The sequence below is a fragment of the Coenobita brevimanus genome, chromosome 4 (assembly GCF_032717465.1).
Source record: "Coenobita brevimanus isolate Jiangsu-jjx chromosome 4, ASM3271746v2, whole genome shotgun sequence".
Classification (NCBI taxonomy): Eukaryota; Metazoa; Arthropoda; class Malacostraca; order Decapoda; family Coenobitidae; genus Coenobita; species Coenobita brevimanus.
This window is the reverse complement of record NC_136957.1, coordinates 35,842,585-35,853,245: the sequence shown is the minus strand read 5'-3', so window position 1 is coordinate 35,853,245 and position 10,661 is coordinate 35,842,585. Positions and strand designations below refer to the sequence as shown.

The 10,661-nt window shown below is 40.7% G+C and overlaps 2 protein-coding genes across 2 annotated transcripts in view; one reads left to right on the top strand and one right to left on the bottom strand.

The window, feature by feature from the left end:
• The window catches only part of LOC145396659 (G patch domain-containing protein 3-like), a 9,328-nt gene extending 7,657 nt beyond the window's left edge, over positions 1-1,671 (bottom strand). Inside the window, exons 1-2 of the mRNA XM_080269983.1 lie at positions 817-1,671; positions 299-506 (exon numbers count right to left, since the gene is read on the bottom strand). Coding sequence (XP_080126109.1) covers positions 299-506; positions 817-1,582 — 974 coding nt within the window. The 5' untranslated portion in view covers positions 1,583-1,671. The remainder of the gene's footprint in view (positions 1-298; positions 507-816) is intronic.
• Positions 1,672-2,601: 930 nt separating this feature from the next.
• The window catches only part of Gp210 (nucleoporin 210), a 44,391-nt gene continuing 36,331 nt past the window's right edge, over positions 2,602-10,661 (top strand). The window contains exons 1-6 of the mRNA XM_080269982.1: positions 2,602-2,765; positions 4,491-4,624; positions 5,765-5,899; positions 6,944-7,040; positions 8,053-8,203; positions 9,856-10,020. Of these exons, the coding sequence (XP_080126108.1) occupies positions 2,602-2,765; positions 4,491-4,624; positions 5,765-5,899; positions 6,944-7,040; positions 8,053-8,203; positions 9,856-10,020 (846 nt within the window). The remainder of the gene's footprint in view (positions 2,766-4,490; positions 4,625-5,764; positions 5,900-6,943; positions 7,041-8,052; positions 8,204-9,855; positions 10,021-10,661) is intronic.

Genomic DNA, 10,661 nt, shown 5'->3' with positions numbered 1-10,661 from the left:
TCCCTGAGTGGCAGTATGCAGGCAATAAACCCCAACCACCCCTTGGATATAAACCTCACTGACTCAGTCCGACTGGAGCTCCGCAATTACCCACTAAACCACCAGGCACCAAAATCTGGTTACAGTATATGGTTACCACCCAGTGTAGTAAATGATTTCCTGGCCTTAAAAAAAATAAAAATAAAAAAAGGTAATATGCCTAGCTACAGGGCACCGGTGACATACAACATACTGAAAGGCACTGGTCACATATAACATGCTGGAAGGTACTGGTATATGGTGACTTTCTTACCGGTACTTTTTCTTTGGGCCATCCAGCCCAAGCTTCTTTATTAAGAAGGCAGGCAGCTGACAGGACTGTATGAGCTGCTGGAAGTGGTGTGTGGGGGTGCCGACGTTGCCCTGTGGCATCATAGGGGGCGGATGGAACTCCTTCAGGCCCCATGGGGAGTTTGGGGCCAGGCCTGATGACTCGAGCTCCTTACGGGTTTTATAATCTGTATCCCCTGTTGAGAAAAAGCCTTCTTACTCTCGCCTTCCATACTAAGCATCCTACTCTTAAAAAAAAAAAAAAAAAAAATTTACTGTGTATAGCACACAGTATACCAGTATACTACTGCACATTGCTTTTTAAAATTCTATAATAAATAATGAAAAATAAAAATAAAAGCTTCACTGCTACCTGTACATGCCTGTTGTAGAGGAAAAAGTTGTGATATTGTGAAACATCCCTGACTTACATTAAGGACCGCCTATTGTACCAGTATAACAATTTTTGGTAAGACAATTTCTTCTGCACTCTGCCATGATCCATACCTGTGTTTTTGGTGCTGCGTAATTTAACCTTAAAGATGCGACATTTTGGGGGCAACACATCACCGGTGCGGTTCACCCAGTGTTTGTTGTCATACTTCTTTATAAACCCAGCCTCATACTCGGCCTTCACACTCATCACACAACACATCCATTCTTGATTTTCTGAGAATGTCAAATTTTTAATATATTCTTCCAAAGATAGGTTTCTCTCTTCACTTCTTTGGATATTTGGCACATTGGTTTCCTCTGTAATCCCAGCATCATCACCACCTTTTTTCCTAACCTCATTCTCTGTAATAATGCCTGAAGTTTCTCCCATCATGCGTTTAGTAGGGAAGGGTTTGCAGTTTTCCCTGGCATTTTGCTTTTTTTCACTGATCAACATGGAGAGGCCAGATAAACCCGAAGTCAACCAATGGGGCTTTGAACCTCCACAAGCTAATTCTGCCTTGTTAAATTTGTCTAAACTTTGGGTAGTTGACTCCAGTTCTTCATTTTGGTCTTTATTGCTCACACTACCCACAGCTGGATTTTTTTCACTGGCGGGTAATTCAGTAACCTGGCAACTTTCACTGCTATTTTCATTTATTGTTCTATCATCATCATTAGGGTTAGAAGGTAGTTCCACGGTTTCCTCCAGCTGGCTCTCAGGTCTGTGTTTGTAGTGGAAGCAGGTAAAAGTCTCTCTTTCTATATACTCTGAAAAGAAGTTCCTCAGGTCTTTTGAGTGGAATGTATCTGGGATGTTTGTAACCACTAAATTCATCCTTCCTGTGAGTATCTTCTGGAAGGTGTAGGGATTTTCAGTGAGTAGTTATGCACTGGTTGACACTTTCAGACGTAGTTAATCGTTCAGTTTCAATAGTTGGACAATCTAAACAGTTTTGGCTCATCTATGCCGTAGGACAGTAATGGTAATTGCTATTTTAGCATACTTCATGAAGGTTTTTTGCTATTTCTTAATCGATTTAGTTACTTATGACATTTTCTTTTTTGAAACTTACTTTATTTCATTACTTTATTTTGCTAATGTTTAATACTGAAATCAAGATTCTTGTTAGGCTTCTACACAACATGTAAATATATACAGGTTATATATTTTATTATTCAGTTTATTCTTCAGCCTTCAGCGTATGATCTCAGGAAGATGTGATTTCTATTGCAAAATGTTAATATTTTTTACGTTATAAATGCTACTTGTTCATTGTTTTAAATAATTTTGCAGTAAATACTTTATATAAGTAGGAATTTATCATTGTTTTGAGCGGCATCAAAAGATTTCTATACAATACCAATGGAAATTTTGAATTTTCATGACAAATACTCATTTTTTTTTAGAGAGAGAGATCTGAGCAAACTATATTACTGAAAGCATTCCTATGAGTGATTATGAACTAATTAATTAATAGGTCCGGAAACGATATTTTTTTTCTTTATCAATGGATGTTATACTGCATCTGATTTTTTTTTTTTTTTTTTAACCCAGGATATATTCATGTCGCCTCGTGTTCTTAATATAAGATTTGCTTAAACTGTCGTGTCAGTATTTGTCACAATTTCAACCCGTGACGGGGGTCTGAATGTATTAGATACCTAGTAAAGATGTCTACGAGGCCAGTAATTATAATATTTATTCGTTCATATCCTAAATGAATACTTTATCACGTACTAAAGTTCGCAGCTTAGCAAATTGTCGCCTCTGACTCGGACCCCCAGCAGGGAAAACAGAAGGTTGGTGAACTTGGTGGTGTTAGTGTAAGCGCTCCCGCATGGATGATCGGCGCGATGCCGTTACTTTCTAAAGCGGAAGTCTGTTTTATTGTTGGTGTATTGTGTTTATCAGTGTGTAGTGCTTCCAAACTGAATGTGCCGCGTGTGCTGCTGCCATACAACCATGAAGCTCCAACCAACTTTACTCTCAAGGTGTTCGAGGGCGGCTGCTATCAGTGGTGAGCTTGATCCCGGCGATCGTCATGTTTGAACTGGTATCCTAATTGATATGAAAACTATGAAGAGGAAGGAGCGTTTCTTAGCTTTTAGTGGGTGTCAGGTGGCCTACCGGTAGACTCACACAATTAAACTGTTTAGGTGTGTGCATATGATAATTGCAAAGGTCGAAGGTAACATGACATTTGACACTTTCTTATCAAGTTGCCCGGGCAGCTTTCACTCTACTCTTGCAGATTCTCATGATCGTTTGTCATTAGGCCACTAGTGTTTTCCTGTTTCAGTCTTCATAATATAGTTTTTTCTTATTTATACCTGCCAGAACTTACAAGAACTTATCCCAGAGCATATCATTTACCTCCTGATTTAAGTTAGTCCACACCAGGAGCATAAGCGGAAATAATAACTAGGCTACTCTGCTTGTCCCTCATCCCTTCCTGTTGGTTCCCATTGCATTGTTGATCTTTCAGTTAAGCACATCCTAGTTTGTCCTGTCTGTTCTAAAGTTCAACATAATGGCTTTCCTTTTCTCTCTTCCAACCATTTTCTGTCATGCTGATAGTATTGGGGGAGTCTATTTTTCTTTTCTGTTGCTTGTCTTATGTCCTTCCTTGGTCATGTCCATCTTCCTTCTTCCATTTAATTTATGCTCAAACCCTGTTCATTGTAGTTCACTTTCATATACCGTATTTTATTATTTTTTACTCACTCTTTAGTATTTTGTGACATTTACTTCTTTTTAGATTGATTTATCAGACTTTTAATTAGTTTCCTTTATTGCTGCTTTAGTGCTGCATGGCATTAACTGTTGATTATTATACTGTATATGTATCTGTCTGCTCCTCCCAGCCTGCATTGTATATTTATCTGTCTGCTCCTCCCAGCCTGCATTGTATATTTATCTGTCTGCTCCTCCCAGCCTGCATTATATATTTGTCTGCTCCTCCCAACCTCCATTGTATATTTATCTGTCTGCTTCTCCCAGCCTGCATTATATATTTGTCTGCTCCTCCCAACCTCCATGTTCAACATTATCATCCTCGAAAAACCCAATCCATCTATCCTTCAGTCAGTAAAACTTGTACATCACCAGTTCTAGCTCCAGGAAACAAGTCAGTCTGGCCCATAGTTCTTCCTGCACTAGTCACTGCGGCCCATAGTTTTTCAGGCCCTAGTCACTGTGGCTCCTAGTTTTACCGGCCCCAGTCACTGCGGCCTCCCACCCAAATCACTGGTACTGTAGCCTGATACAAAAATGTCTCCTGAGAGTGTCTGCATAGAAAAAAGGTTAGGCTAGGTTAGATTGGGGTAGGGGGTCCGTGTGACGAGGGTGGGTGGCCGGAGTGACTAGGGCCAATAAAACTAGGGACCGGAGTGACTTGAAGTCCTAGCAGCGTACGATCTTTTTAACATTACGGTAATTCTTTTGCGACCTCATTTTTTTACCATATTATTTTTATTTAGTTATTTATTTTGTCTACGTAATGCTACTGGTCACCCTTACCTTTAATATTTGAATGAAATAGCCAAACCCTAGCTTTCTACACTTTTAGAGAGCATGAGGGATTGGATGATGATTGATGATGATGATAATGATATTGGTGTGAAGATCAATGATGAATTAAGGAGTAGCATTACAGAATCCAAGTTTTGTATTTATTTACTGTATTTATATTTTTATGCAAGGAAGAAGGAACCAAAGGCTGGTATTTCTTCGTCTATTCCAGGTCGTGTTCCCGTGATGAGCTGGTGTTGCTGAGGGAGGAAGTTGGTGAGGATGGATGTGCCAACGAGGTGCAGGTGTCAGCCATCAGCCGCTCACCCACACGCCAGACTGCCATCATCCTCGCACAGGACACAGGTTGGTACACAGAAAGCCCATTGTATGTTTTGTCGTACATCCTCCCCATAATTACACAGAAAACCCCATGTATGTATTATAGTACACCCTCCCCTTAATTATACAAAGCCCCATGTATGTATTATAGTACACCCCATAATTACACACAAAGCCCCATGTACGTATTATCCCATGTATGTATTATAGTACACCCCATAATTACACACAAAGCCCCATGTATGTATTATAGTACACCCCATAATTACTGGTACACACAAAGCCCCATGTATGTATTAGAGTACACCCCATAATTACTGGTACACACAAAGACCCATGTATGTATTATAGTACACCCCATAATTACACACAAAGCCCCATGTATGTATTATAGTACACCCCATAATTACACACAAAACCCCATGTATGTATTATAGTACACCTTCCCCATTACCCTATTACAGACTAAGTTGGGGGGGGGACTCTGATCCCAAAAAAAGCTGAAAATCCATTATATCCGATGGTCCCCGCTGAGGTGGAATTTCAAGCACACGTTTGAAAGTAAATGAATAGAATGGCATATTTTGGTACTGAAAATAAAAACTACCGATTTTACAGTAATTTTGTCCTTTTGAGTTTGTTCCACATCTTCCGTAAAGAGGGTACGAAACACATGTATATTTTGTGTCCCGTTTAGTGGACATTGTTCGTCATAGCCAGCGGAAGTCTGGTGGCTTAAATGTCCGTTAAATATAATATCTGGTCTATCAGGGTACATTAAATTGAGGGTCTACTGTAAATAGATAGTGTTGCAGATAGATAAACTGGTGCACAGATAACTTCATAGATAGACATTCAGACTTATATGCAGGAATGGGAGTTACTATCTATCTATCTATAGCCCGACACCCCAATCCCGCAAAGGGTGACCCCAGACAAAACGCCTCCAAGTCGCTCTGTCAACCACCATTGGACTACCCTCCCCCCAACTCACCCCCCCCTCCTTCATATACCTCTCAACTCCATCCCTCCACCTCATCCTCGGTCTACCCCTCCCTCTCCCTCCCTCCACCTCATCTACGTACACCCTGTTAGTCAGTCTTTCATTCTTCATTCTCTCCACTTGTATACTGGTACTGTATAATAATTATTTTGTGCTTGTAGTTGGTGTTGGTGGTGTGCTGCGGTGTGATGTGCTTATTGACGCCATCCATCGTCTCGAGATCGTCACCACCACACGGGAGCTGTATGTGGAGGAGGCACCAGAGGAGTTTGAGGTCCGCGCGTACGATGATCAAGGTGGGACTAGGGACTGTGTGGTTAGTAGTTGTAGTAGTAGTAGTAGTAGTAGTAAAGGTGATATCAGTAATAGTAGTAGTAGTAGTAGTAGTAGTAGTAGTAAAAGTAATATCAGTAGTATAGTCTCACCAATCTAAAACCAAGGTTTGGGTGGGGTCTGGCGCTGGGTGCAGCCATGCCATACTTCCTAAACGAGCGATGAGTAGATTCTGTTATATATGTAATAGGCATCACAGATAGGTACACACATACTAATACAATATAAACGTAAGTATTCTAGCATGTCAAAGGAAGGTAAACTTGTAATGCATATGGCTCTTGTACATCAATAAAGAAATGTGGCATACATATTTTACAGTGGTGCTGAAAAAAATGTAGTTACTTTTACCGACTTTCACGGTACGTCTAAGTTGGGTGAGTAATGTAACAATTACGTTTATAATATAATTTGAAAGAATCAGTAGAACATACGCTATTTTCTTAATAGAAATAAATAAGTTAAAATACTCACGAGCGGCAACATCCAGATCCATTGGAGGGAGATTTAAGCTTCTGTCACGTGCTTCCACTGTTCACTTTCTGTTATATATATAACTTAAATTATATTTATAACTTAAATTAGTTTGTCTTTACATACACACACACACATAAACACACACACACACACACACACAAGTGGGTGAAGTCATGTCAGGCCAGGTGGCGAGGTGTGAGCGGACGAACTCTAACGGTGTCAGGTCAGCCACTAGCCAATCAGAGTATAGGAAACAAGGCAACGCTGTACGCCGGGAAATCCCCGGCTAGACTCCACCCAAACCTTGGTTTTAGATTGGTGAGACTATAGTAGTAGTAGTAAAAGTAGTATCAGTAGTAGTTGTAGTAAAAGTAATATCAGTAGTAGTAGTAAAAGTAATATCAGTAGTAGTATTAAAAATGTCATCACTTTACTGCATTCTTAGGTCTGAAAAAAAGATGATGATGATGAAAATAGAAGTTGTGGTAAATGGAGGATGACGTGTACGATAATTTGATATTTTGTTTCAGGTAATGAGTTCAGCACACTGGAGGGCATGGAGTTGACGTGGGACCTGCAGACACTCACTGATCGCGAGAGTGTGGTGGCTGCACAGACGGTTCTCAGGTGGGATATGCACTTACCTGGTCTCTTTATCTATCTGTGTATACCTAGTCTCTTTATCTATCTGTGTATACCTAGTCTTGTATCTATCTGTGCATACCTAGTTTCTTATCTATCTGTGTTTACCTGGTCTCTTTATCTGTCTGTGCATACCTGGTCTCTTTATCTGTCTGTGCATACCTAGTCTCTTTATCTATCTGTGCATACCTTGCCTCTTTATCTATCTGTGCCTGGTCTCTTTAACCATCTGTGCATATCTATCTGTGTGTACCTAGTCTCGTATCTATCTGTGCATGCCTGGTCTCTTCATCTATCTGTGCATACCTAGTCTGTTATCTGTCTGTGCATACCTAGTCTCGTATCTATTTGTGCCTGGTCTCTTTATCTATCTGTGCTTACCTAGTCTCATGTCTATCTGTGCCTGGTCTCTTTATCTATCTGTGTATACCTAATCTTGTATCTATCTGTGCCTGGTCTCTTTATCTATCTGTGTATACCTAATCTTGTATCTATCTGTGCCTGGTCTCTTTATCTGTCTGCCTTCTTCTCTCTTTCTTCCTTTTTAGTGCTGTCCTTTGGGTAGTTTAGTTCAACCTAGGAATTCTTGTGCTAAAAGGGTCTGTTATGGCTATATCGAATCCCCACTGGTTAAAAAGTGTAGGGTGAGGTTGGAGTGTGACCTCAGGGAGAAGGGACAGAATAGGGAGGCTGCCAGAGATCAAGCAGAGTGGAGAGATGCCTTTAGGTGACCAAGGCTGATGCATGTAAGAATGTTGGAGCCTCAGTAAACAATACTAAGAAATTAACAACATGATCATAAGCTGAGTAAACTGATCAGATGGTAAGAATGAAATGAAAAAGATGTCAGATGGTGAGAATAAAATTAAAACTATGTCAGATGGTAAGAATAAAATGAAAAAGATGTCAGATGGTAAGAATAAAATTAAGAAGATGTCCGTGGATGTCAGTGGGTAAATGAAACTGTCGTTTGGTTAACTGCCTTCCTTCTTCCCAGGTTCATGACATTCCGTGAGTCCCCCTATGAGACTCCCCCAGCCATTGCCCCGCTGGAGGATGCCGGTCTGCGTGGCTACATGGTACTGGTGGAAGGCCGGCAGACTGGCTCGGCAAGGCTCTCTGTACGCCTCGCCCATCCTGCCTACCAGGTGGGTTCAAGTGACATACATACATACATATACATACAGTACATACATACATACATACATTCATATATATACAGTACATACATACATATACATATAGTACATACATTCATACATACATGCAAATACTGTATATGCTAGGTGCATAGGTATACATTACATACTTACATGTATACATATACAAGTGTAATTTCATAAGTTTAAGCAAGAGGTTCTGTGTCTTATCAGTGATGTCTGTGTTGCTTACATAGACATGAATTAGGATAGTTTTAGATGGCAAGGGGAATGGAGGTTGAATTAGACCATTGGCAAAATAGAACAGCAAGGTGAGGGAGTATTCATTATAGCTAAATCACATGACTCTTTCACCTCAGCCTGGCCTGGATTATTGTCATTTTGCAGCTTATTTCATGTAGGTTAGTGGCAGAAATAAAGAGGATGCTGCAGTTGCACATCCCATGCATGGCACCTCTTTGTGACTAGCATTATATTCTTGTGGTAATCCCTTGGTATTACTCAGCGTTAAAAGTGGACAGATGGCAGTTTTAGGTCATAAAGAGTAATCAACCCTACCAATTCATGGTCATCCATTCTCCCTACCAATCAGTGACTAGCATTATATTCTTGTGGTAATCCTTTAACCCGCGCCGTCCCGGCGACGTGAATTAACGCGGCAACATTGGAAGGTCCTTAATTTGCACAATTTTCAATTTTCGTGGGTGATTTCGCGAGTGATTTTTGGCACGTATACACAGGACACCTTCCTCTATTCCTCTACAAGATGCCAAGCAGGAACAATGCCTTACACCGCATAACCTCTCCCCCCCCCCCCTGCACGCCATTGTCTCGGCAATTCACCTGTTACCAGTGACCTGGCCAATAAAGACATTCAGGGCCAGAGTGATTCCCCAATCGATGACAATGTGGAGGACAAAGTTTACAATGTAGCATTAGAGGAAGAAACAGTCAGAAATGATGATCAGGTAATGTGGGAAAAAAAAGGTCATGAATGGTGATGAGTTAGTGAGTGGAACAATGCTTATAATGCCTATATTACTGTTTGAAAACCAATATAGTCTTATACTACATATAAATTTGTACCAAGTAAATAAATAAATACTGTTTATGAGTGGATAAAATAGTTACCCTCCCATAGAACTCGTTTTCTTTGTTGCCAGCCTGTTAGAAAACCCAGTCATGTAAGGAGGTACTCGTACCTAGATTGAGTATTTTAAACCTCAGGTGAGCGATTTCTCTATGAATTTTCGATGTTTTTCACCAAAAACAGATGTTTGAGCCAAAAAAAAAAAAAAAGGTCCAAAAACGTCAGGATGGGGCAGGTTAACATAACTCAGCATTAAAAGTGGATGGATGGAAGTTTTAGCCCAAGTTAAAGTAGAAATAGTAACCATTACAGCCAGTTCATAGTTATCCATTCTCCCTACCAATCAGTGGCTAGCATTATATTCTTGTGGTAATCCCTTGTTATAACAGCATTAAAGGTGGACAAATGGATGTTTTAGCCTAAGTTCTTGCCTAGCCCTGGGTTCCTACGCTCCTCATGGGGTGACGTAGGATTGATGATGGATGGATGAATAAAGTAAAATTGTAACCATTCTGCCAGTTCATAGCCAGTCTTTCTCCGTACCCCCCAGCAAATTGAATCAGCCTGGGTTGACCTGATGGTGGTGGCCAACTTGCTTCTGGAGCCAGCAGACGTCACCCTACTGCCCCACACCACTGTCACCTACGCCGTTTACCAGCTCAAACAGGGACACCTCTCAACCATCAACCTTGCCTCATCACAGTTCTATCTTCAGGTGAGATGTGGATGGATTTATTGAGATGTGGGTGGATTTATTGAGACATGGATGGATTTATTGCGATGTGGGTGGATTTATTGAGACATGGATGGATTTATTGAGATGTGGTTGGATTTATTAAGATGTGGATGGATTAATTGAGATGTGGCTAGCCCCGGGTTCCTACTCTTCTTGTGGGGTGACGTTGGGTTGGATAATGGATGGATTTATTGTATTTGTTTTAGCCTGATGAAGATCCCTAACCCCTTTCAGCTCAGCAGCCTGATGACATGGCAGTAGGGCTGTTGGGTCAGGATCTCTCTCTCTCTCTCTTTCTCTCTCTAATGCAAGGAAGCAGGAACCAAAGGCCAGGATACCGCAAACCATTCCTTCCAAGAAAAAACAAAATACAAAAGAGAGCCAGATTCAAGATCCGTTCACTTCTAGATCCATGGACACAGTGCGTTTGAAAGACTGGAGATTATAGGAAGTAGGAAATACAGACAGAGGGAAACAGTTCCAGAGTTGACCATGCTTTTGACTTTACTTTTATTTTGCTGTGTGTGTAATTCCCCGTGACTTTACTTCCTTCATCTACTTATCCTCTGCCTTCTTGATGATAATAATTAGGGCAAGGATTTATGAGAGAGAGGGTGGTA